The sequence below is a fragment of the Erithacus rubecula genome (genome assembly GCF_903797595.1).
Source record: "Erithacus rubecula genome assembly, chromosome: 2".
Classification (NCBI taxonomy): domain Eukaryota; kingdom Metazoa; phylum Chordata; class Aves; order Passeriformes; family Muscicapidae; genus Erithacus; species Erithacus rubecula.
In genome coordinates this window covers 101,478,858-101,503,076 of record NC_136685.1, presented here as the reverse complement: position 1 = coordinate 101,503,076, position 24,219 = coordinate 101,478,858, and the positions used below count along the sequence as shown (strand labels likewise).

At 54.8% G+C, this 24,219-nt stretch overlaps 2 protein-coding genes across 2 annotated transcripts in view; both read left to right on the top strand.

The window, feature by feature from the left end:
• PTK7 (protein tyrosine kinase 7 (inactive)) overlaps positions 1 to 4,153 on the top strand; it is a 34,948-nt gene extending 30,795 nt beyond the window's left edge. Inside the window, 6 exon segments of the mRNA XM_079297627.1 lie at positions 1,473 to 1,628; positions 1,811 to 2,043; positions 2,554 to 2,634; positions 2,715 to 2,866; positions 2,941 to 3,119; positions 3,318 to 4,153. Of these exon segments, the coding sequence (XP_079153753.1) occupies positions 1,473 to 1,628; positions 1,811 to 2,043; positions 2,554 to 2,634; positions 2,715 to 2,866; positions 2,941 to 3,119; positions 3,318 to 3,478 (962 nt within the window). The 3' untranslated portion in view covers positions 3,479 to 4,153.
• Positions 4,154 to 9,060: 4,907 nt separating this feature from the next.
• Positions 9,061 to 20,657, top strand: SRF (serum response factor). Its single transcript, XM_079297626.1, has 7 exons — positions 9,061 to 9,600; positions 10,910 to 11,176; positions 16,064 to 16,322; positions 18,373 to 18,492; positions 19,207 to 19,398; positions 19,882 to 19,958; positions 20,219 to 20,657. The coding sequence occupies exons 1-7, from the start codon at positions 9,163 to 9,165 to the stop codon at positions 20,312 to 20,314; spliced, it is 1,449 nt and encodes a 482-aa protein (XP_079153752.1). The 5' UTR covers positions 9,061 to 9,162; the 3' UTR covers positions 20,315 to 20,657.
• The last annotated feature ends 3,562 nt before the right edge of the window (positions 20,658 to 24,219 follow it).

Here is a 24,219-nt window from a genome sequence, read left to right as displayed (position 1 = left end):
GGAATGTCTGTTCTCAAAGGTGTCTCTTGTTGCTGCCTGCTGGTCCTGTCTCTCAGTGGCAGCAGACTCACTCTGCAGCCTTCAGGATTTTTTTTTGGCACAGTTGCAGTGGTCATCTTGTGATATCCTCTTGGCTTCAAGCTTGTGGTCTGGAGACACAATTAGTCATGATTGCAGACAGCACAGGGTCAAACAGTCCTGCTGATAATGGGTGTCAAAACAGGGGGGATGTACGGAGCATCCAGCTTTGATTTATAGGGTAAGTGGTGGGCTTTTGCTTTTATGTTTGAAAAATCTTACTCCACCATGTGAGAGCAGACAGCTGTCAGTAGCTGTCGCTTTTAAGTCCATGTGTCTCAGTGTTCACAGCTCCAGTCCTACCTGTGGCAAAGCCATGGTCCCTGTCAGGGTGGCCAGGCCTGCTCAGGAGGTGCTGGTACCTGTCTTGAACACCTGCATTATAAGCAGGCATGGACACACACTGTGATACAACAGCCTATGATGGTTACAGGCAGTGGGAGTCCTGTTGGAGTTACCTTGTGCTGGGTTGTCTTAATTTTGTGATTTCCTGTGGCGTGGCTGTTTGCCTAGTGCTTATTCCAGGGGCAGCTGAAATGGAGTAGTACAGAGTGATGCTGCAGGTGTGTGAGTGACCCTAGTTTGGGGTTGTTCCCTGCTTTAAATTCCAACTCCTGCCTTCATCTTGCAGAAAGTACCACTTCTAGTAACAAGGTTGGATCCAAGCAGTAAATTCATTCAAAATCGAGGTTTGCCATCTATGCAGTCATTTCCCTACCAGCTGACTGTAAAATGCAGGGTTTTCTATTTTCTCAAGGCAATAATATTTTTTTCTGCTCTCTGTCTTGTGTTTGTGCTAGGGAAATTTCTGGTGAAGTTCCTGTGCAGAGAGCTTGCCTGCGGTTGATTGCACGGCCAGTGCTTCCTAGCACTGCTTTAACCCAGCCAGTTAAAATCCAGGCTGGTCTGGTCTTACGGGTTCAGTATTTCCAAGGACATTCCCAAGACTTGCTGGGAAGTGAGTAAGGAGCTGGGACATCACACTGATGCCAGATAGACTTGAGAGTCTCTTGGTTATCAAGAGATTGTGGTTACAGTGAGCAGTGTCCATCTGCTCCATCTCTGTCTTGCCCATCCCATCTCCTGCTGCTGCCCTGCAGAGTTTTGTCCATGATAGTTTGGATGTAGCCACTGCTTGGGGATGACTGAGTAGCGTGGGATGGACAAGGCCAGATGAGGCTGACTGGCTCTGGGACCAAAGCCATTGCTCAACATCTGATTTCATGGGTGGCTGCTGGGCTGCCAGAGGTGGGGCAAAAAACTGAGGCCAGGCCATTCTGCTGCGTGGGGCTGGAGTGCTTGGAGTGTCAGAGCTGCAGGAGGGGCTGAGCCCCAGAATAACTTGCACTGTGTGGCCTGGCAGGATGCTGAAGCTGTCTGTGCTTCCCTCAAAGGCGGTGCTTTGCTGCAGAATGGGCAGATGACAGCAGAGATTCAGGAAGAAGTCGCCTTGACCAACCTGGGCAGCAGCTCTGGGGCCAGCAAGCGCCACAGCGCTATGGACAAGATGCACTTTCCACGTTCCAACCTGCAGACAATCACAACCCTGGGTATGCTGGGCCACCCTGGCCTTGTCCCTACTCTAGCAGGAAACCTGTGGCTGAAACCCCAGCGTGTCCCAGCCAGAAAACAGGATCTGCTGGGTACAGAGGGCCCTGCAGCCCCTGGACTGTCAAGCAGTCCCGCTGTCCTAATGCATGACACCTTCCCATGTGCTTCTCTGCACTTCCAGGCAGGGGGGAGTTTGGTGAAGTGTTCCTGGCCAAGGCCAAAGGCACAGAAGATGGTGAGGGTGAAGCTCTGGTGCTGGTGAAGAGCCTGCAGACAAGGGATGAGCAGCTGCAGCTGGATTTCCGGCGGGAGGCAGAGATGTTTGGGAAGCTGAACCATGCCAATGTGGTGCGACTGCTGGGGCTGTGCCGTGAGGCAGAGCCACACTACATGGTCCTGGAGTACGTGGACCTGGTAAGGGTCCTGCCAGCAGTAAAGCAGGGACGTGACAGCAGTGGGCATGGGGCTTACAAGTGTGACACCAGGCTGGCAGCACAGAGCAGTCAAGGTGTAAGGAGACTAGGCTGAGCTCACTGCAGTTCCCAGCCTCTGGAGGAGTCTCAAGGGGAAGAGGAGTCTCCTGCGAGACCTGGAAGTCACTTTGTCCTCTACATCCTCCCGATTTTAGGTTTATGTCCTGGACTCAGCTATATAATTTAAGTTGTGGGACTCTATGCTGCAGAATGGCTGTGGGCTGAGGGCTATGGGGAGTCTGGAGTTTGTAGGAGAGAAATAATTTTGGGGCATGAGAAACCTGGGAATTTCAGGCCTGCTTGCTCTACAAGACAGGGACAAGGAGCACAGGCAGGAACGCTGATTCTGGAGATGAGGATCTGTGGGCCTGCCACATTCAGGCACTGCAGGAACCAGTGAGACTTGTCAGTATGTAGAGGTGCTGACTCCGAATTGCTGTCTGTCTCACAGGGGGACCTGAAGCAGTTCCTGAGAATCTCCAAGAGCAAAGATGAATCTCTGAAGCCACAGTCACTCACTACCAAACATAAGGTGACTGTGCAGCTTTGGAAGTGCCATGGGGCTGGCGACCCCAAGGAGGGCAGCCAGTGCTGACAGCTGTCTGGGATCAGGTGTCTCTCTGCACACAGGTGGCCCTGGGCATGGAGCACCTCTCCAATGGCAGGTTTGTGCACCGGGATTTGGCAGCCAGGAATTGCCTGGTCAGTGCCCAGCGGCAGGTCAAGGTCTCATCCCTGAGCCTCAGCAAGGACGTGTACAACAGGTCAGGGAGCCTGACAGGGGAATGGGTGGGGATCAAATGGCACTAGTCTCACTGCCTTCCTGTCCTGCCCGCAGCGAGTACTACCATTTCCGCCAGGCCTGGATCCCCCTGCGCTGGATGCCACCTGAGGCTGTGCTGGAAGATGAGTTCTCCACTAAGTCAGATGTGTGGTCCTTTGGGGTGCTCATGTGGGAGGTCTTCATGCACGGGGAAATGCCCTACACTCCACTGGCAGATGATGAGGTCCTTGAAGGTATGTGGAGTACCTTGTGCTGTCCCTGGAATTGTAGCCTACTTGCTTTCCATGTGATAAAGGGGGCCAAGACAGGCTGTGTGACAGCACTGGGGGAGGCTGTCCCAGCCTGCACGGAGAACTGCTGTCCTCCGTGCATCCCCCCTGAGAGGACCACGCCTCTTCCCAATGGCCCTTTGGACTTTTCTTTCGTGCCAGGTCTGCAGTCAGGAAAGACGAAGCTCCCGCACCCCGAGGGCTGCCCTTCCCGCCTGGCCAAGCTGATGCAGCGCTGCTGGGCCCCCAGCCCTAAGGACCGGCCCTCCTTCAGTGAGCTTGCCACCACCCTTGGGGACAGCCCAGCTGACAGCAAAGCCTGAGCACCCCAGCCCTTGCTGGTGAAGGATGTGGCAGGGTGGACAGGGGTCTGTATGTGCCTGGGGAGCCCCTGGCACTCCCACAGCCCCTTGCTGAGCCTGACCCCAATGCGCCAGCGAGCAGCTCAGCATCAGCAGCTGCTGGACTCAAAGCACAAGCCAGTGTACCCCAGCCCCACCCCCTTTCCCAGTGGGTCCCAAAAGACAGCCGTTGCTGCCTCCTGCCCCCTGCCTGCTCAGCCCGGTGCCTCAGGCTGCTAGTGTGGATGGAGCACAGCTCCCCCTCCCATGGCGACAGCTTGGGCGTCCCTGCTCACCACATCCATCTCTGCCGGCCTGGCCCGGCCCTCTCTCCGTCAATCTGTGCTAGGCATGCCTGCCTGCCCCTTCCCCTGGGGCCAGGCCAGCCAACAGGAGCACAAAGTGCCTGGCATATGAAGGAGCTCACTACCTTTCCCAGTTACCCTGTGCCTTTTTTTGTACTTAAGACTGGGCAGAGCCCCCTTTCTCCCTCTTCCAGAGCGCTGACTCCTCCCTACCATAGTATTTCTGTTACTGGATGCAGCCTAGAGTGGGTTAGTTTGTTTGCTTGAGTGGAGGGTACTGCAGCCAAGAAGGGTTGGGTTTTGTTGGGTTTTTATGTGCTGCTCTCAATAAAGAAGGCGCTTTTTTTTTGTTGTTTTTTTTTGTCTTTGTAAAATACTGCTGTCAGATAGCGGTTTTCCTCCACATGGCTCCTGGGAAGGGTTTGGGGCTTGTTCCTCAGGCATGTGTCTGCTCTGTTTAACCCCTCTGTCCCCTTCTGCCAGTCTCTTCTTGGGAAGAGGGGAAAGGTGTGCACGTGGTGTACGAGAAGCCCCAATCCCCACAGCATGAACATGAGCCAAGCCAGCATGGGCTTGTCCCTGGGAGCCAGAGTGAGGCACTGGGACCAGCAGTTTCACTTGGCTGCACAGCCCTGTGTTGGAGGGTTACATAGACAGATCTGAGCTTTTACAGAAGGCCTGATAGGGCTGAACTGGAAGCAGTGGGTGTAATCTGCACAAGGTAGTTTCATACTGGGTATTGGGGGAAATGTTTCCTCTCAAGGGTGATAAAAGTTGGATTCCTAGAGAAGCTGTGGCATCTCCTCCATCATCATCAGAGATACCCAATCCTGGACCAGAGAAGTCCTGAACTACCCACTGTAGTTGGCTCTGCTTTTATCAGGGATGGACCAGAAATGTCCAAGATCCTCTTCCCATCTCTGCTACCCAAAGAGGTTATGGAGATGCTTGAGAGGGAAGAGTGCTCATTTCTTGGAATGTGCTAGCTGGCTCTGAGCTCAGATTTGGTCCAGGATTGGAAGCTGAGTGCAAGCAAGTTTGTTGGCAGTTGCTCTGCCAGTTATCAAAGGTGTTTGTCCATTTTCCAACATTTGTGTCTTGCAGGTGGGAGCTATGGACTCTCTCCAAGTCAAAGTCTCTTGGCAAGCTAAGCTGTGGCAGTGGCTGGGTGTTGGGCCCCTTTCTAGAGAGGGACAACCAGGTCTAAATCACTGTATACCTGGTGTTCCTTGGTGTAGGAGCTTGGCAGCAGGTGACTGCCACCCTGATCCCTGGCTGCCTCCATGACCAGAGAGCCTGGCCTCAGTGTGGGTGGGACTGGTGGCACTGCTGGGCAGATCTGTTAGGGGCAGAAAGGTCAGGGTGTACCTTTCCTTCTACCCCTTGCAGCTTCCTGTCCCTCTTGTTGCCCCTCTAGTCCCTCCCAGTGTGTGTGCAACCCTTTTGAAGCATCTGAGTGTTGTGGCACTGCTGCTTATGTGCTCTCCAACTTGCAAGTGACCTGTCTTGTGCATTTGCTGTTGTTTTATGTCCTTTTGTTCTGCTTCTCACATCCATTCCATTCCTGTGGACCTTCCTCTCTGCTGTCCTTCCTTCCTTCCAGGCAGGAATGCTGCACTCTGTGGGCTGATTTCCTGCAGCCAAGCCACACGTGGTGGCCTAGCCAAGCAGAATCTCAGCGGTGCCATGGCTAAAGACCAGAGATGCCAAGGATTTGGGGGTTACCACCCTTGTTCTGCCAGCTCTGTGCATGAAGTCATCTCATGTAGTGGGAGATCTTCCATCCTGAAGGTTCCACTGCCTGTTTGCTATGCAGTCAAGACCTGATGACTATAAGGAAGCACCAAATGGAAAGTCATTGAAGCTAGGGCAAGCTCCAGACCCAGCGAGTACAGAATGACAGGGGCTGGGATTGTGTATTTTTGGGTGTGATGTCATGAAAAAGTTCTGTATTACTGGGGTGGGGACAGATGTTGTCCAAAGTAATTTGAAACAGCAAGCTGTGCAAATACAGTTCCAGCTAAAGGTGGTGGAGCAGAGCAGGGAATCAGAGCCTGTGCAGGAGAATGGGAGCCCTTGGGCTATTGACAGAGGTGAGCTGCAATTGCCTCAGCCCAAAGTGAGGAAGGGGCACCTTACAGAAGACCATGTGTGGTGTCCAGGGCCAGAAAGAATCTCATGGCTCCATCAGAGCACAGGTCTGTCTAGAGAGCCACCAGCTGTGGCCAAAATTGGACATTTACTGAATGGTGTAAGGGAACAGCAAGCAGATGTGTTTTAGTTCTGACTAACACCCTAAAGCATGAAGACCATCAAATCAGGCATTTCCAGCAGTCCCTGATGTTTTCTCTTGCCCTAAAGTTACCCAAATTCCCCCTGCACTGCTGAATCCTTTGAGCACTTGTGGTCCATGAATGCACAGATCTGCTGTGCAGCTTGAGGAAGGGCTTTTGGTTTGCTCTGATTTTCTCTGCTGCCCTGTGTTTCCTCTTCTGCAGCTGTGCCAGGCACTTGTGTGAAAACTAATGGGCCTTGATTGTCCTAGGCAGCCTCACGTGGGACTTCCCCACACTCTTGAGCTGCATTTAAGCTCAAGCCTGTGCTTTCGGGTTTGTTTTAAGCAAGTTTGTAGGTGTTCCTGTTTTAGCCTTGCCTTCTAGGTATATATGGTAGCCTTATTATCCAGTCAGGATTTTGGCTCTATCTCACAACCAAGTGGATGCTGGATTTACTCCATGGCTTTCTCTGTGGATAGCCCCTGATACCAGCACCTTTCACTGCTCTGCTCAGGTAGTGTGGGTTTATACTTGTTCAGGAGGTCATGGGGTCACCCCTCAGGAAGCAGCCCCGTTCCTGCACCTGTCTGTTGACCAAAAGAAAAAGCACATTAAGAAAGGCCAGAACCTGGTTTTGCATGTGCAGCAGTATCTCTGTTCTAGTTACTGCTCATAGAAGAGATCTGACTGTTCAGAAAAGAGCAGCTAGCTGTCTGTATTCAGCAGCAGTCAGGAAAAGCAGCTGGAGTATCAATTGTAGGAAGAGCAGGAACAGGATGGAAACCATCACAACCCCAGCTGCAATGTGGATGAAGACCTGGAAGAGGGTGAAGGAGCACTTGTTGCAATGGCCTAGAGGAGGGTTGAAAAGTGGATGTGAAGAGCTGGGGCCATGCTGGCAGCAGGGCCTGTGCTCCAGTGGAGGTGTCAGGCAGCTTGTCTGGAAGGAATTTTGGGGGAAATCAGGTAAGAGGCTTTTAAGGCATAGTGTCAAGTGCTGTACCCTAAAGCTGTTTAAGAATAGGGCTAGAAATTAGGATTTTATTATGTGGGGATTGTAAATTAGAAAATCCCTGAAGGCTGAAAACTTTAAGCTGCTTTCAGTTGTCAGTGGCTAACTTGTGTCCTGTGGGTATTGGTGGCTTGGTTGGCTCTCCAGCATAGTTCTGAGTGCCTTGGTGAGAGATTGGCATCCCGGGAAGCTGGGGCAGGCTGAAGCTCTGGGCCTGTTCAGAGCACAAGCAGGACAGGCATCTTGGAAAGCATCCACAGGGTGAGGCTTGGGAAGGAAAGGATGGCAGCAGAAGGGATGAGCCAGGCCAAAACAAGCCAGGTCTCACCTCTTGCCCGTGTGGACATTCTTGCAGCTTGGGAAGCAAAAGGCCCTGCAGTTGGAAGGCCCAGGGAAGAGAGGGAGGAAAGGTGTAGCTGTCCCGTGAGCAAGATAAACCCAAATTCTGCTACCTGCAGTGACTACACACTTGTGCTAAGCTGGTAGACTATCCTGGCTCTGGCTATCAGATCGATGTGTTCATTGTTCCCAGCCTAACTGGTGCCTCCAGCCACACAGAGGGTCCTACTGCCCCTTCCTCAGCCTGGCAGGACACAGCAAGGCCTCGGTCTCACCTGTGCCAGGTGTAGTTTGTGCTCAGCTTGAAGGGAGGGTGGCCAGGGCATGTGATGGGAGGCATGTGAGTTCCAGCAGCCCTGCTGGGAGCTATAAATGGCATGTGTGCTCACTGGAGGAGCATGGCTGGCGGGAGGAGGGGGAGGCGGTGGTGGTAGCGAGGGGGGTGTTGGGGTTTGCAGTTACTCCCTTGCTCTGGAGGAGCTTGGCCCTGGGCTGTGGGGGACAGCTGGGAGGGCTGGTGGTGAGCGTGTGTGTCCTCTGAGTGATGAGGCAGATATGGAAAGGGCTTGTGTGAGCTGCACAACCCTCCATGGGGTGCCCAGGAGACAAAATGGGTAAGGGGTAGGACTGCTGCTGCCAGAGGTGAGGGCTGCAGCTCCTGTTTGTAAGGCAGGGTTTGTGAGACCCTTTTTTCTCAAGTAAGAATTCTCTCTCTGTCCTCACAGCTTTGAGCTCTGGGGCTGTGCTGTCCCTCCCGCATCTTTGCTGTCCCTGCCTTGCACGCAGCTGTCCTGTGCGGGCTGTCCCTGTGCTGTGTAGGTCCTGGGTCACACCCGCACTGAGGATGTGACCTGTGCCAAGGGCTTGGAGCCGCCCGCTGTGCAAAGCCAGAGTGGCCATGAGCCAGGGTGTGACCCACCCGTACAGGTGCTCTGTGGAGCACGGACGGCGGTGGCACAGAACCACAGCCTCACCCCCCGTGGGTTTGAAGGTAGCAGCACAAGGATCGCCCATCCTGTTGAATGGGAGATCTTTATTCTACCTGGCAGTGATCAGCCTGTGCTTCAGCAATGTGTGCTTTGGACATACTCGCTTCAGTCCCGTGCCCTGCACACCCTGAGCACCCACATGACCCTCACACCTTCTCGGTGCCTCCGCAGCCACCGGAGACAAATGGATGGCACGTTGTCCCTCGCGGGCTGTGACAACAGCTGGGGTGCGGGGTTGCCTGAAGCAACAGCTGGTGACATCGCTGGGAGCCACGCGCGGAGGACTCCTAAAACGACCCGCGTGCCTGGAGCTGGAAGTGGGAAGGGGCCGAGGCCGGGCTGGCTGCCGGGGGGTCCCAGCCCCCGGCCCGGCCCGGCCCGGCCCGGCCCCGCTGCACTCCCGGGCCGAGCGCCCCACGCCGGCCGTGCTGGCCCTTTAAGAGCCGCCCTGCGTGTTTCAACCCGGGCGTGACGCGAGCGCGGTCCGACCGTATGCAAATCAAACGCCAACCGGCGGCCAATGGGAGCCAGCGCTCGGCGGCCGCCAGCCAATGGTGTGGCGCCTCCCGACGGGGCGCCGTCTCGCCCCATATAAGGAGCGCCTTCGCCATAAAAGGCAACATTGTATCGCTTTATATGGGGGCGGCGCGGCGCGGCGGGGGCGGCGGCGGAGCGGGGCCGTGAGCGCGGAGCGCGGCGGGGATATGGCGGGGCCGGCCTGACCCGACCCGCGCTCGCCGCCGCGATGTTGCCGAGCCAGGCCGGGGCCGGGAACGGCGCCGCCGCCGCGCTGGCCTGCGGCTCGGGACTGGGCCGGTCGCCGGTGCCGCGTGGGGCGAACGGCGGCGGGGCGGCGGCGGGGGCGCCCGGGGGCCGCCTGAAGCGGGAAGCGCTGTACAGCGGCAGCGAGGGCGACTCGGAGTCGGCCGAGGAGGAGGAGCTGGGCGGCGAACGGCGCGGCGTGAAGCGTGGCCTGGCCGAGGCGGCGGCAGCGGCGGCGGGGCCTGCGGCGGGAGCATCGGCGGCGGCCGCCTACAGCGGCGGCGGGGGCGGCGGGGCCGTGAGCGGCGCCAAGCCCGGGAAGAAGACGCGGGGTCGGGTGAAGATCAAGATGGAGTTCATCGACAACAAGCTGCGGCGCTACACCACCTTCAGCAAGAGGAAGACCGGCATCATGAAGAAGGTGCGGCCCCGCGACTCCGGCCGGCGCGGGGGGCGGCCCTGCCCGTCCCGGGCGGGGAGGTGGGCCGGCACCCACCTGTCCGCGGGAGTCCCGGCCCGGTCCGAGCGCGGGGCAGACTGGCGGGCCGTGCCCGGAAACGGCGGCAGCTTCTCCGTCCCGCGGGCGGGACCGGGAGGGCAGCCCGGCACCAGCCTCTTCCGGGGGGCTGCGCGGGAGCTGCCGGCGGGGTGCGGGTAGGCCGGGAGTGGGAGCCCAGCGGGCCGGGCCGGGCCGGGCCAGGGTGCTTGGCGGTCTCCAGGCGTGTGATGTGCCTGGGGAAATCCATCCTGGTGCAGCGGGCCGCTGCTGACCCGGTGCCCTCGGGGCCCCTCTCTGTGAGCCGCTACCAAAGCGCTGTGTTTGGTGGCACAGCTGCACTGCCCTGCCCCACCAAGGGCCCGGTAAGACCGGCTGCTTCGGCCACGGAAGGGACTAACGCCACGTCTCGGCCGATCCAGAGTACAATCTGTGGTTCCTGGTGTGCAAAGGCAGAATAGAAACTTGGGAGATTTCGGATGCTGCTGGCTGATGTGCATGCCTGATGATGCTCATTGCATCTTCCGTACAATTGGGTAGTGCATCCCTGCTCAGCTGGGCATCTTGCACCCTGGGAAGGTGGGAATGGATGTGAGGTACTGCTGGACACATCCCGGATGTGTGGGACCATGGAGTGTAGAATGAGGCTATCCTGTCTGTGGAAGCTTGTGTCAGACCACTGAGTACAGTGATGGCATATGAAGAGTGCATTTCCTAGTCCACAGGAATTCTTCACCAGGGGCATGATGGCCTTGCTGCAGGAGTGCTTGGGTGCAGCTGTGCTCAGAAGTCTGGAGCCTGAGAGGGAAATCTGGGTTGGAGCCTGGATGCAGTGTTGGTGAGGGGAATGAGGTGGCAGAGACTTGTGCCAAGTAATATCACTGAGAGGTGAGGTGAGGGAAGCATCCAGACATGTCTGGAGAAGCCAGAGGGATTTCCAGAAGGGAGACGCTCCCTCGTCCCCATGTTCTCAGACTACTGTACTGAGGGGGCCACTCTTCCTGTGGCTTCTTGGCAGGCACATCCCCTAAAGGGGATGGGAACACAACATGGGGCAGTTCAACCTGTAGGGTTGGATTTAGAGGTCACAGCTCCTCTGGGGTGGCAGAGAGCTGAAGCTGGTGTGGAGAGAAGGAAAGCCATTCTAGGAATGTGGGGGACATGCACGCACTCTTGTCCTCTGCGTTGTCCCTGTCACCTGTGACTCCCTGTTTTTTCTTTGTCCTGCTGGCAGGCCTATGAGCTCTCCACGTTGACTGGCACTCAAGTCCTGCTGTTGGTGGCCAGCGAGACAGGCCACGTGTACACGTTTGCCACACGGAAGCTACAGCCCATGATCACCAGTGAGACAGGGAAGGCGCTGATCCAAACATGCCTCAATTCCCCGGACTCGCCCCCACGCTCGGACCCCACCACTGACCAGCGCATGAGTGCCACTGGTTTTGAGGAGACGGACCTCACCTACCAGGTGTCCGAGTCGGATAGCAGCGGGGAGACCAAGGTAATGTTCCTGGCCACCCAGGGAGGCGTGGGCTGTGCTGAGAGAGAGAGTGCTGATCATCCCCAGCCCTCTTTAAATAGCAGTGCTGGGAGCTGAGGATGAGTCCCCTTTCGCTGCAACTGCAGAGAACTTGTGTCATGTCATCTCGAGGCTGGCTGGCTCCTTGGCTGATAGTAGCAGTGATTGAAGGAGGGAGGGAAGTGGGTGGCAGGTATCTTGGTCCTGGCCCTTGCAGTATGGCTCCCCACTGGCCCAGCCCACTCCCCTGGCTAGCTTTCAGCACTGTTATCTCTCCCCAGGCGTCTCCATGCTCTCACACTCATTGATAAAAATTTGATTCTGCCTCCATGGCCTTATAAGGCCTGGTTTCCCTCGCCAGAGTCCCTGGCAGGGCCCCTCACATTCCTTATAAGCTGCAGCTGTCTCTTGCTTTGGTGCTGTTTTGGAAGGGGGCAGGGAGGACATAGGGAATGGAAACATTTGGCTGGACAGACCATTTCTGCTCCCTGCCTGTTGTCCCTGCAGACGCTGGCCCTTGCCTGCCTGTGTTACTTGTGGCCTTTTGCCCAGGGTGGCCTGGCTGTGGGTGCAGAGTTGGGCAGAGCCAGCTTTTCTGCTGTAAGGGCCCCCCCGTCCCTGCACTCCCTGGCGCTGTTCCTCAGAGCTGTGTCCCACATCCCTGCCTCTTCCTTTGCAGGCTGGTGCTCAGATCCACAGGTGCTTGGAGATGGGAGCCAGGGAAGTTTGTGGTGCAAGAGTGGGATGCCATGCTGAATTTGCGGGTCTGCCACAGCTTCCCAGGCTTGTGTGCAGTTCTGCTGGTTGCTGGGAATTAAAGCAGCCCTGTTGTACCTGTGTTTGTGTCATGGGTATCAGGCTTGCTGCAAAGGTGTTCTTCATTGGTCTTGTCATAGGAGCTCTCCAGCTGTGTGTGCTCAAGCCACAACATCCTTGCCATGCAGTAGCCTCTAGACATTAGGCAGACAGAACCCGGACACCTTTCTGCTGTAATTGCCAAGGAAGTAAGTGCAGCCCCGAGATGTGACCAGCATGTCTGGGGCTGCAGAGGTATTCAGCTGCCTGTTCTTGTGCTGTGACAGCACAGCAGCTCTGGTCACGGTGCTGCTGGGTACCCCCTGTTCCTCAGTGTCCACTTGCCCACGTGTGCTGCACCAAGCAAAAGCTTATTGCTGCTGAGCCCTGAGAAACATCAGCAGCCCCAGAGATCCCTGCAGGCAGAGGAGCTGTGGTGGGCCAAAGTGTGGCTCGAGTCTCTGTGCTGTAACCCTTAAGAGTCCCTGAGAATGGTTCCTGCTGATCCCAACAGCAGTCCTGGCTGTCCCAGTCTGGTATGTCTTCCCTGGGTGCCTCTGTTTGCTAGTGTAAGCTGTGCCTTACCCAGTAGGTAAAGAAGCCTTCTAACACCAGCAACCTCTCCCTTGTGCAGCCTGTGTTTGTAAGGACTTGTGCCTCCTGGGCTTCTCCTGGATGAAAAGGCAAGTCCTGTGGGTGTTTTGTAATGAGACAAATCACCTGTCCCTGGCATGAGGCTGTCCACATTATATCCCTTTGTACTATTCCTGGAAGTACTGCTAGTTGGCCCCAAGGGAAGTGTGCCCTTGGGGTGCAATTACTCTGCAAAGACCTTCTTAACTTCTCTGTTCTCACTGTCTGATGCAACCCTGAAAGCTCCATCCCAGTGCTAATGCTTAGTGTGGGGTGCTTTGTGGCCCCAGCCAGCATTTGATGAGAGGCTGGAGGAGCCCTATAGCCCTGTCTTCTGCTTGACATTCTTGACTAAATCCACTGCTGGCTGGTTGAGAGTTCCTGTCATGGCAAGCGCTGGGGCTGGGGACAGGGGCAGTCCTGTTGTTCCTTCTGCAGCCTGGAAGCCTCGTTAGTGCTTAGGCAGAGACCAGCTCAATTCAGATAGACAAAGAAATCTTCTGAGAATGCAAGGAGCCTGTGGTTGGGCCATGCTGAGTGGCTGGTCCTCACTGCAGAGTGGATGGTGCGCAAGGTTGGGTTACAGGTGCCTCACTAGAGGAGATGGCAGGAGATTCAGTGCTTGGACTGTCAGATCCAGCCACCTGGGATGCTCCAGAAGACTTCCTGGCCTTTCTGTGTGAACTCTGCTTCCTGGATCTCTGTATGGACAAAATCTGCTTGTGTTCAGTGCTGCAGCAGAGTGGGAAGACAGTGCAGCCAGGCTGTCACCTACAGTCAGCAGCCTGCCGGTTATTCCTCTGTGCTACACCAGCAGCAGCTCTGAAATCCTCCTGCTGTGCCAGAACCAATTTCCCTGCTGTGGTGCTGGGATTGGTGTGTGCTGTACTTTTGAGATAGTAGCTGTATCCTCATGATGATACCTCTCATCTTTTGCAGGCCCTGAAGGACACTGCCTGCCTGCAGTCTCCTCGGTGTACTTGTGTGGGAAAGGATATTTTGGAGGGAGCTCAGGGGCTCTGAATTGGAGTGAGAGCATGGGAGTAGCCCTGATCTGGTCTTCTCTCTGAGATGGGAAAATGTGGGACTTTATGCCACATCTGGAGCACAGACCAGGTGTTGGAGACCAGATTTCCCACATACCTTTTGTCTAGGGCTGTGTCATGCTGAGCAGCACTGCCTCAGGCAGTCCCTAAAAGCTGTGGAGTGAGATCGTTTCTGTGCCCAAGGCAGTTCAGGATGGGCATCAGCTGGCCTGGTCTGTGCCCTGTGGCCCACTCATGCTGCAAAGCAGTGGTGTGGGCAGACACCTGCTGGTGCGTTGCTTCTGCAAACACTGAGTTGGAATGGATGTGCAGCTGGATCAGGAAGGGAAGAGCTCTCAGGGCTGCTCTCCACTTCAGGGGTGTCTGCTGAAGTGGCCCATGACTTGCCTCGTGCATGTAGTTTGGGCTTTGCAGGGTGCTTGAAAGAGCCAAGGTGCCCAGGGGATCACTGAGGCATCCCAGACAGTCATGAGGAGATGGCAGTAGGTGTCCAATCCCAAAGTCTTTCCCAGCTCTCCTGTATTGGGAGCTGTTATTGCTGCCCAAGAGAAGCACAATAAAGATGGGAGGAATCCGAGTCTCAACAGGATCAGAATAGAGAGGGCAGAGATGGCCTGTGCATGATTCAAGTCTGTTGCTACAGCATCTCTCCCAAGCACCTTTGTTTTGTACTGAGATTTGCCCTTGTGCTTCTAGGGAGCCCTGAGAATCTCCCTGAGTAGAGTGCTGTGAACTTTCAGGGATGCCTTCTCCAGCCAGGCCTGGGAGTATGGAGTATGACAAGGTGCTAAGTGCCCTGGGTGGTTGAGGGTTATATCTCACAGATGTGCTACTTCAGAGCTATAGCTGGGGATGAGGAGCCCTGGCTTTTCCAACGGGGAGCAGCACCTGTCCTAACCAACTCTACTCTGGCTCCCTAGTGGGCTGGGGAGAGCACTGCCCTGTCACCCATGTGGGGAGGGCACCCACAGCCTCCCATGTGGGATGGCAGGAGTTTGTGGTTGAGCTAATGGAAAGTGCCTCTGCTGGGCTTTGCTCTGTTATCACGTGCCTCTGCTAATTTGGACTTTAGGGACTGCAGTGCCAAGGCAGAGGGGTGTTGCTCTCCTCCCTCCCTGGGCCTTGGGGCACGACTGAATGCCTGGGATTGGATCCCCCTGTCCAAAATGGGCTGCCTTCCCTTTTTTAGCTGTTCGTTGAGCTGTGAATTCCTTGCTCCTGGCAGCATGACAAGCTGGGAACAAGGCTTAGCACGTGGGAGAACTGGGCCCACCAGCTGCAGTGGGAGGGGTGGGAGTGTGGCAGCCTTAACTCTTCCCAGGCGTGCTGGCAGCTGTGTCAGGCCATGGGGACAACAGGTCACCTGTGGTCTGTGACAGAGTCTCCTGTGAATTCTCAGTGTGCTCTTGGCCAGATGAGCAGGGCAGGAGAGACATCATGGGCACCCTGAGTATTCCAAAAGGGATTTGGGAGATGGAGGCAGCAGGAATCATTCTAGGCTTGGTTGGTTTCTGCAGATCCAAAGCACATCCAGCCACATGCTTTGTGGTTGTGGAAACTAATGTGTTACTGCAGCTTGGCACACACACTCCTCTCTTGTTCCCAGACCTGGGATGCCAGTCTCTCAGGCCAGTGTTGGCCCATCACAGAGCTCTTTTCCTGGTGCTCAGCTCCTCTGATGATGCTCCTTGCAGGACCATGTTGGCTGTAGTGAACAGGGGTCCTTTGGAAGCATTTGCCTCATGCCCATCTCTTGCCAGTGGATTGGCAAATGGATTCTTCCTACAGTCAGGTTTTCCTGCCCTCTGCTTCAGGAGATGTGTGGAGGTATTCCCCAGGGCCTGCCAAAGCTGCTGTCAGGGCTGGGTTTGGGCCTCCCTAGTGTCTAGATTTGTCATAAGTCACCTCTCCCCTGTCACTTGCAGTGTACAGCTGCCTTTAAGAGCCAGTTCTCAGCTTGTTCTTGGTTGCGTGTTTCCTGCCTTAAGGGAAGTGGTGTGTGTTCCTGACAGGAGACTCTGTGCCTTTATGTTTGTCCTTGCAAGTGCTGCTTTTGCCTGGTGTGTGCCAAAAAGAGGCTATTCTCTTCTTAGACATTTTGGGGACTCCTGGGGAGTGGGACAGTTGCTTTGTCCCCTGGTGTGTTGTAGAGAAGGCTCTCAGGGGACTTCTGTGGCCCTGGGCTTGCATCCAAGGTTTACGCAGAGCTCTCTCCTGCTCTCCTCATGTTTGCGCAAGCAGCTCTCCTCTGCTCCCCTGGCTCTGCTCCACGTGCTGGCAGCAGGCTGTGAGGGGTAGGGTTTGGCAAGAGGCTGCAACCTACAGAGCCTGGTTTAGTCTTATGGGCAGATGTCTCATGGGCCGGTCCGAGCTGTCACAATCTCTCCTTTTACAGGACGCCCTGAAACCCGCGTTCACTGTCACCAACCTGCCGGGAACAACGTCCATCCAGACAGCCCCGACCACCTCGACCTCCATGCAGGTCAGCAGTGGCCCATCATTCCCCATCACCAATTACCTGGCCCCAGTGTCTGCCAGCATCAGCCCCAGTGCCGTCACCAGTGCCAACGGGACAGTGCTGAAGACTACTGGAGCCAGTGCAGTGACGTCTGGGGGCCTCATGCCGATACCCACTGGCTTCACCCTCATGTCAGGTCAGTGCCTTTAGGGTCTGAGGGCTGCATCCTCCATCTCTGCACCTGGAGTGTGTTGCTGTTCTCTCCAGGGGAGAGGAGACCTAGTGGCAGAAGGGAAGCAGAGTGGTTGCTGCTGTAAGGTGAGCTCGGCTGTGATTTCGAGCTCAAACCCAGCCAGACCAGTGACTGGATCAGGGTCATCTAGTGGCTGTTTCTTTAGAGTGCTACCAGCTGGCTCTGCTGCTGGGAGGTGGCAGGGAGCTGAGCTGGGACCCCAGGGCAGCACCGAGAAGCCTGGAGGGAGTGAAGAGAGCTGGTGATGACAAAGCCTTTCTTTCTCCCTCCTTTCAGCAGGTACTTCCCTTTCTCCAGGGATCCCTCCCATTCCTCTCACTCAATTACAGCCACACTCCCTGGCTCTTTCCAGTCATCAGGGCCACCTGGTCACAGGTACAGCTGGACAGCTTCAGCAGGCACAGCAGACAGTCTTCCACTTCCCTGCCAGAGCTGGAGGGCAGATTGTGTCGCTGAGAGGTCAGCACTCGCTTCTCCTCCCCTTGCCAGAGATAGGGAAATGGAGGTGTCTCTGGGTCCTGGGCCTGGCCACAGAGCTGGCCTCCGACTGTGGGAGCACAGGAACCCTGGCTATGGCTGCTGGGGAGAGATGGAAAGACAGGGCAGAAAATGCTTGACATAGGCAGGAGCAGCATCCTGGGGGATGCAGATCAAAGGAAGCAGCAGATTTTCATGCTCCAGGGCTTGGCTTGTGGCTAACAAATGCAGCAGAAACAGGTCCCTAGTGCAGCTGTGCTGAGGATGAACTGTGCTGCTAGAACTGATGGAGGGATAGCACAGGGGCTCAGGTGTCCAGTGGTTGTTTATTGAGTGCTGGAATTTGGCTCTGAGCAGCTGCCCTTCCTTTCTGTGTTTGTATCTGCTGTTAGCCATTGAACCACAGTGCAGAGGATAGGTTAGGGGAGACCCAGAGCAGAGTAATGGTTCTGCTCTGCTGCCTTGTGTGCACTGTCCTTTGTAGGAGTTTCTTCTCGTTCTGAGTTAAGGCTCTCCAGGTGCTGGACTCCTGGATGGAGTTTGGGTAGGGCTGGCATCCCCTACAGCTTTGTGGTGGCATCCATCTGAGGTCTGAGTGCCACAATATTTCTCATGTCCTGCCTGTTCATTCTAACTCCCTGACTCTGATAACTTCTGTGCTTTCTTGGAATGCTTAAGGCTCCTGGGGGCCTGGGCAGACAGCAGGCTCCCATTCAAGGGAACTGGATTTCTCTTGTGGTCTGGAGGAGATAGGAGAATAACTGATGCATGTCTCTGGGATGTGATGTGTGGGGCAATGCCCAGTCTGAGCAAGCTGGCCAGTGATTCTTGCTCTCTGGCGTCCCTTGCTCTTCCCTCTGGAGGCAGGACCAGGAAACCTTTCTGTGCCAAGCTATGTTTCTTCTGAATCTGAAGTGCTTTGTAGGGAATGGTTGGGGGCAGAGGCTGTGTGGCCTACAGCTCTGGGATGTACACCTTCAGACCAGATATTCTCTAATCCCTCTGTCAGGCACTGTAATATCCTTAAGTTCGAAAGTGAGGTGAGAGTTGCAGCCTGAATGCCCTGTGGGGAATGGAGCTGGGCTCTAGGGTGTGAAGGCAGCAGAGTTCAGCTGGTGTGGGCTCTTGTGGTTCCACTCAGTGCAGCAAGGTGATCCTTATAGAGCTGGCTCCTCACTGGAGAGGAAAGACTGGGCCCTCTCATCCCTGGTGGAACCAGGAATGGCAAGGAGAATCCTGGATGTTCCTGAACCACAGCTGGGAGTCGGGCAAAAGCTGTTATTGTGGCCTTTTCTTCACTCTTGGAGCTTTTGTAGGCCAGTTTACCCCTTCTTGGTCCATGTGCCAGGGAAGAACAGGTTTTGGTCTCTGGTTTCTGTGTAGCCTCCCCCAGTGCAGCACAGAGTGGTGCTGTGGAGCTGTGTGCAGCCAGAGAAGAACTGGGGGGCTTTCACATGCCCCAGAGTGCCTGTATCCCTGTGGAGCCACTGGCTCACGGGCCTCTCTCTCTCCCCAGGTGGTACCATGGCTCAGCAGGTTCCAGTCCAGGCAATCCAGGTGCACCAGGCACCGCAGCAAACGTCTCCCTCTAGTGACAGCAGCACTGACCTTACCCAGACCTCTTCCAGCGGAACAGGTATTGGTTACCACCTTCTGTCAGCCTTCCTAACCACTGCTGAAAATAACCCACACCAGCAGGCCCCATGCCTGCTCCCTGGCCAGTTTCCTTCTTCAGGCCAGCTCTATCCAAGGCTTTCTTACAGTTTCCCCAGGGTTATTGATCCTTGTTGCCAGGTCGTGTGCTACATTATGTCCCACGCTGGGCACAGGGAACCTTACAAGGGATTTCAGAGCCTCTCCTGATAAATCATCTGCTCCCACTTGTAGCATGGAGGTGGAAATAGGTTGCTCTGTTCTTAGGGGGTTTCTTAGTCAGCCAGCATTGCCTCCAGCACAAGGCATTGGTTCACATCTGCTTGAGACTTTTCCTGTCTATGCAGAAGACATCTCTTTGTCAGCAAAATCTGAGTTCAGGTGCCTGGATGCAGGCTGAATCTAGTTCAACAGCCCTATTAAAGTTTCATCAGGGAATTGAGATACAAGTTGAATTTAATCCTAGAATATTTGGCTGCTGTGTTTTCCTTCCCCTTCATACTCACAGAAGGAGAGCTCTCCTGCTTGATCTCTGGGGCTTTTGCCCGAAAGCTTGGAAGACAGAGATGGGCATCTCCATCCACCGTGCTTCAGCACAGCATGCCCACTGGGGTGGCTGGGGTTGGGCCTGCTGAGCAGGCAGGTGAGCGTGGCAGGTTCCTTTTGTGTGCTCACCTGTGGTCTGTCCTGGTGGCAGTGACCCTCCCAGCGACCATCATGACGTCGTCTGTGCCAACCACCGTGGGCGGCCACATGATGTACCCCAGCCCGCACGCGGTGATGTACGCACCCACCTCTGGCCTGGCTGACGGCGGGCTCGCGGTGCTCAACGCTTTCCCACAGGCACCCTCAGCGATGCAGGTGTCCCACAGCCAGGTCCAGGATCAGGGTAAGGCAGCTCTCTAGCTCTCAGAGCGCTGACAACCTAGTTTTTCTTGTCCCACGTGTGTTGATGCTGTACATTAATTGCAAAGGGTTTTCTTCGCAGCAGTCCTGGTGGCTGCACAAAGGTCTGGCAAGGGTGATGCTCAATGTGTATTTTTAGATCTTGCCATTCTCTTGTGCAGAGGATTGCATGAGCTGTTGATGGGTAAAAAGGAGGGTGAGGGTTTCTGGGATGGGCAGCGCAGGGAGCCAGGAGGCTCTGGAGAGGGCAAAGTAGCCTGAAGCCATGCAGGCAGGGTGTGGATTGAGGCCTTGTGCGTGCTTCTCCCAGCATTTGGAAAACTAGTGCATGTGGCTTTCTTCTGGAATGTCTCCGTGCTTGCAAACAGGCAGTTTTGTCCTTCAGTAGTTCCATGGAGCTCAGAGAAAGGATCCATGGGGAGCACTTCTTAAGGGACAGTGTCATTTGTGCTTCTCTCTGTGGCAGGTGGTGTCCCTCAAGTGTTCCTGACAGCCCCATCAGGCACGGTTCAAATCCCAGTCTCAGCTGTCCAGCTTCACCAGGTAGGCACAGAGTAGCACCTGCAGGTATTCAGGGGTTATTCCTGCTCTTCTCCTGCCTCCACTTCATTTGTGTATCTGGGCAGACCTGGCTGGGTAGGATCAGTCCTCAGGTCTGAGAACGCGGTCTATGCTATCCACCCTTGGGTGAGGGAGTGTTATCCTCGCTGGACCAGTGCCCTGGAAGGACATTACCCCCTGGCTGGTGGCATGGTCTCAGGGCATGCTGTCCCCCAGTGGTTCCTCCTCCCTTCTCTCTCTAGATGGCTGTCATCGGGCAGCAGAGCAGCAGTGGCAGCAGCCTGACGGAGCTGCAGGTGGTCAACTTGGACACCTCACACAGCGTCAAGAGTGACTGAGAGGCCTCTGCTGCCGGCCTTCTGTTTTCTGGCTTGTCATGCCGGTGTCGGGGCTGGCAGCAACTCCTTCTCGTACAGACTGCACCAGTTATTTATTGTTGCCTTTTCACGTTTCCTTCATCCACACATGCACACACACACACGCACTCACCCACCCCCACACACACAGGCATGCACGTGGGGCTGCAGGACCCACCCATGGTGGAGCCGTGCTGGGGCTGTGCAGGGCTTGGGGCATTTGGATGCTGCAATAGCTGTGCTTGTCTCACGCCAGCCAAAGAAATTTGTCTCTTGAGGGGAGGATTGCTCTGCACTGTAAATAAACACTGCAGGCCATTCCCAGCTGGAGGCTCTGGCTCCTTCTGGGTGCTCAAAGTCACCTCGCCCATGAGTATTTACTCTGTGTGGGGCTCAGCTTAGACCCAGAGCCACCATGCAGGTGCAGCTTGGAGCAGAGTGGGTTGTGGCTGTGCTGCTGGCCTCAGCAATGTGCCTTTGTGGGGGTGACAGGTCCTGGCCGCAGCAACTCACCCTGGGCTCCAGACAGGAGAGAGGGGCCAGCTTGCTTGTGCATCTCTGGGCCTGCATGCCCTCTCCCCGGAGGGCAGGGCACAGCTGGTGGCACATAGTCCTGTCCTCCTCGTATGCACTACAGTGAGCCCTCTGCCCTCAGTGCCTCCTTGCTGGGCTGCCTGGCAGATTTTCAGCCTGACTGGCCCTGCCCCGGCAGCTGCCCTTGCACAGGTGAGGTGGTCGATTGATGCCCAGGAACACAAAGATGCCCTGGAGAGCTCCTCAGGGGCCCTGTGCTCTGCCCAGCCCCACTCTCTCAGCCCTCGCACTGCTTCTGGACTCCATACACCCAGGGGAATGTGGCTGGGTCTTTCCTGCATCCCCCTGCAGCTCCAGCCAGCGCTTTCTAAATTTCTGTGTCTGATGCAAGGTGGAGAAACAACTCAAATGTCAAAGGGAAGAGCCCATGGGGCACAGAGCTGCTGACAGGTGGCAGACTCCTTCTGAGCACCAGGGTGACCAGCAGGCCATCCTGGGCTGTGGGGGAGCAGCTGTGATGCCTGTACAGGCTCAGCAAGGCTGAGGGGAGAAGGGCTGGGGCATGTTTGGTCCTGCATGGGAGTTGGTGTGAATGGCTCTGCTACCTAGCCCTATCCCTGGAGGGAGAGTGAGCAAGTGAGAGAAGCTGCTGAATCCTTAGGGGAAGCAGTGACTTTTTTTTTTTTTTTTTTTTTTAAGTTAAAGACAAAAGAAGCCTTGGAGAAAAAAAAAAGAAAAAAAAAGAAAAAAAAAAGAAAATTACTTTATTTTTCTAAGTGTTAAACTCAGTATTTATGTAATTCTTTAAGGAATAAAAGTTTGGCTCCTGTACAGTTTTAATGGGGTTTGTACCAGGGGGATGGGAGAGGGGTGGGTGGGCGGGCATGGAGGCAGGAAAGGGGCCTTGCTTTTGAGTTTGTATTGTAATCTTGAACATGTTCCCTCAGCATTAGCGTTTAAGCTGCACTCTCCATCCACCAGCATGTGCCAGGGATCAAGCTGAACCAAGTAGGATGCTTGTTTCCTACACCTGTAACAAGGACTTCATACCTATAATTTTGGGCTTGATGGGACGAAGGCAAGGAAAGCAGTGTCTGGTCTCTGGAAGTGGTAAACCCATTCCTCAGAAGCAGCAGTTTGCAGTGTGCCCAGGAGCCAGAGGCAGGCTGGGTTTTCTGATGACCGCCCTGTTCACTCCTGGTCCAGGGACCTTCAGCTGTTCTGTCACTGTCACTGCTCTTGGTGCAGAGCAGTGCTGCCTGTGACTGCCCAAGGGATATGGGCGTCCTCACTCCTCCCTGTGGTGAGTGACCAGCAGTGGCTAATCCTTGCTCTCCCTGCTTGCTGTGCAGGCAGCATCTCCTGAACTCCTGGCTGAGGATCTGGGCTGTAGTTCCCCCTCTACAGCCATCCTGTGCAGATGGGGGACAGGTCTCCTCCAAGCTCCCAAAGAATTCCCAGAAAGGTCTTTCAAGCCCTTGATCAGTTGGCAGCCTGGGAAGGGCTTGTAGGGAGTGAAGTGGTCCATCTGGTGAAGGTGACATTGCATGCTGCATCCCCTTGGAATTCTTGCTCTAAGAGTGATACAAACCCTGCAGCTCTCAGAGCTTGTGGGAACCATGTCTCATGGCTTGATGTAGGAAAACTGCTCAGTGGTGCTTCCAAAACCATGTAGGTACCTAGGAGTTCATCCAAGGAGAAGCGTGGGTTAGAGTTTGCATTGTCCTTTGCCCTAGCGCATCACTGTGGCCTAGCTTTGCTCTGCTTTGCTTCTGCTGGCACTATTGAGCAGAGCTGTTGGGCCAGAATGGCAGGAGGGCCCCTGCTGCTACAGGATGTCTGACTGCATCCCCTCCCTGGCTCCCCAAAGGCAACTGCTGGTTAAACGCTAATGGTGTATTTTATTTAAGTGCAGACCTGTAAGAACACTTGTGTATCAGGGATGAAATGGCATTTATTGTGTGGTGACATTTTTAGTTCATTTTACTGGTTTGAGGGGTGTGTGTGCGCGCGTGTATGTGTGTGTGTGTACGCATAAGTGTGTGTGGGATTATTTTTTTTTTCCCTCCAGTTTCCAGGGTTGTGTTTCTGGAAGGATGTGGAAGTAATCACAGTACTATGTACAGAGCTTTCTTTTGTATTAAAAAAAAATTTACTCTTTCAATAAATGTTATCATTTTGTGCACAGATTTGGGATCTTGACCATGCTTTGCAGAAGGGGATGACGCTCACCTTAGGGCTAACAAATGGGGATGGGGGCAGGTTCCTGCACCTGCTTGTGTACTGAGGAGGATGGGAAGCTATCTGAGCATGATATGGCAAAGACGGACTCTGCAAAAGTCTCCATTCCTACTGCCTCCTGCACAGGTATTCCTAACCACCTAGACTTACACTCTGGAGTCTCAGCCTAATGTATGGGCCAGAGAGAGCCAGTGCCTGACAGAAGGGCTGTGAGGGCTCTCTTTCCTGAAAGCTCTGGAGTGATGTCCCTGGTGAGCAGGGCATAGTGTTGAGTCAAGAGAAATATAAACCAGCAATGAGGAGGAACAGGGAATTTTGAAAAATAATTGGTCTAATTCATGGGTGTTAATAGGGAGCAGCAGGGAGACTTAAATTCCCTGCAGAAAACTGCTGTGAGAAGTTATGGCAGTATTCAAAATTAAAGTCAGGCAGAGGCCTAGATGCCATATCAAGGACATATGGATGCTCAGTAAAGTGTCCAAAGGTGTGAATAAAACAGAATGAAGAGGGGATCATTGCAACCATCAGGGCTGCTGGAGTCAGAGCATGCCAGCTAAAAATGCAGCTGCTGGCTGCTCTATAGCATCAGATCCAGGAGCAGATGCCAGTATAGTGTGAGGAAAGCTTAGCACTGATAAAAGTGTGCAGTTTGGAGAAAATACCTCAGGAGATGAAAGGTTTGTGCAGAAAGTACTTAGGAGCAAAAGACAGCTGAAATGGCTCTTTCTCCATCAGGAGGTGAGGTGCCTCACTTTTGCAGTACAACCTCATTTTTAGCCCCATGCCTGCATGGGTGTGGCTCATGGTTCAATACCACAAACACTCTTTCAGCACAAGCAAGCCCACATCACCTGTGCACAGGGTCACTTACATACCACAGAGCAAGACACCACAGATATAATCTTTATTTTTAGGCTAAATTACCTACTAAGCATGATCTGGAGACCATCAGAGCAAAGACATAAGCAGCCCATGTGATTACCATGGAAAACCCCTCCTTGTCACAAACAAGATGTCTTGGTAGTGAATGGAGAAGGAAAATGACATATTAATTGAGAACAGAGATTTCAAGAGCATCCATGGGATTCTGGAAAGAATATCAATAGCATCAA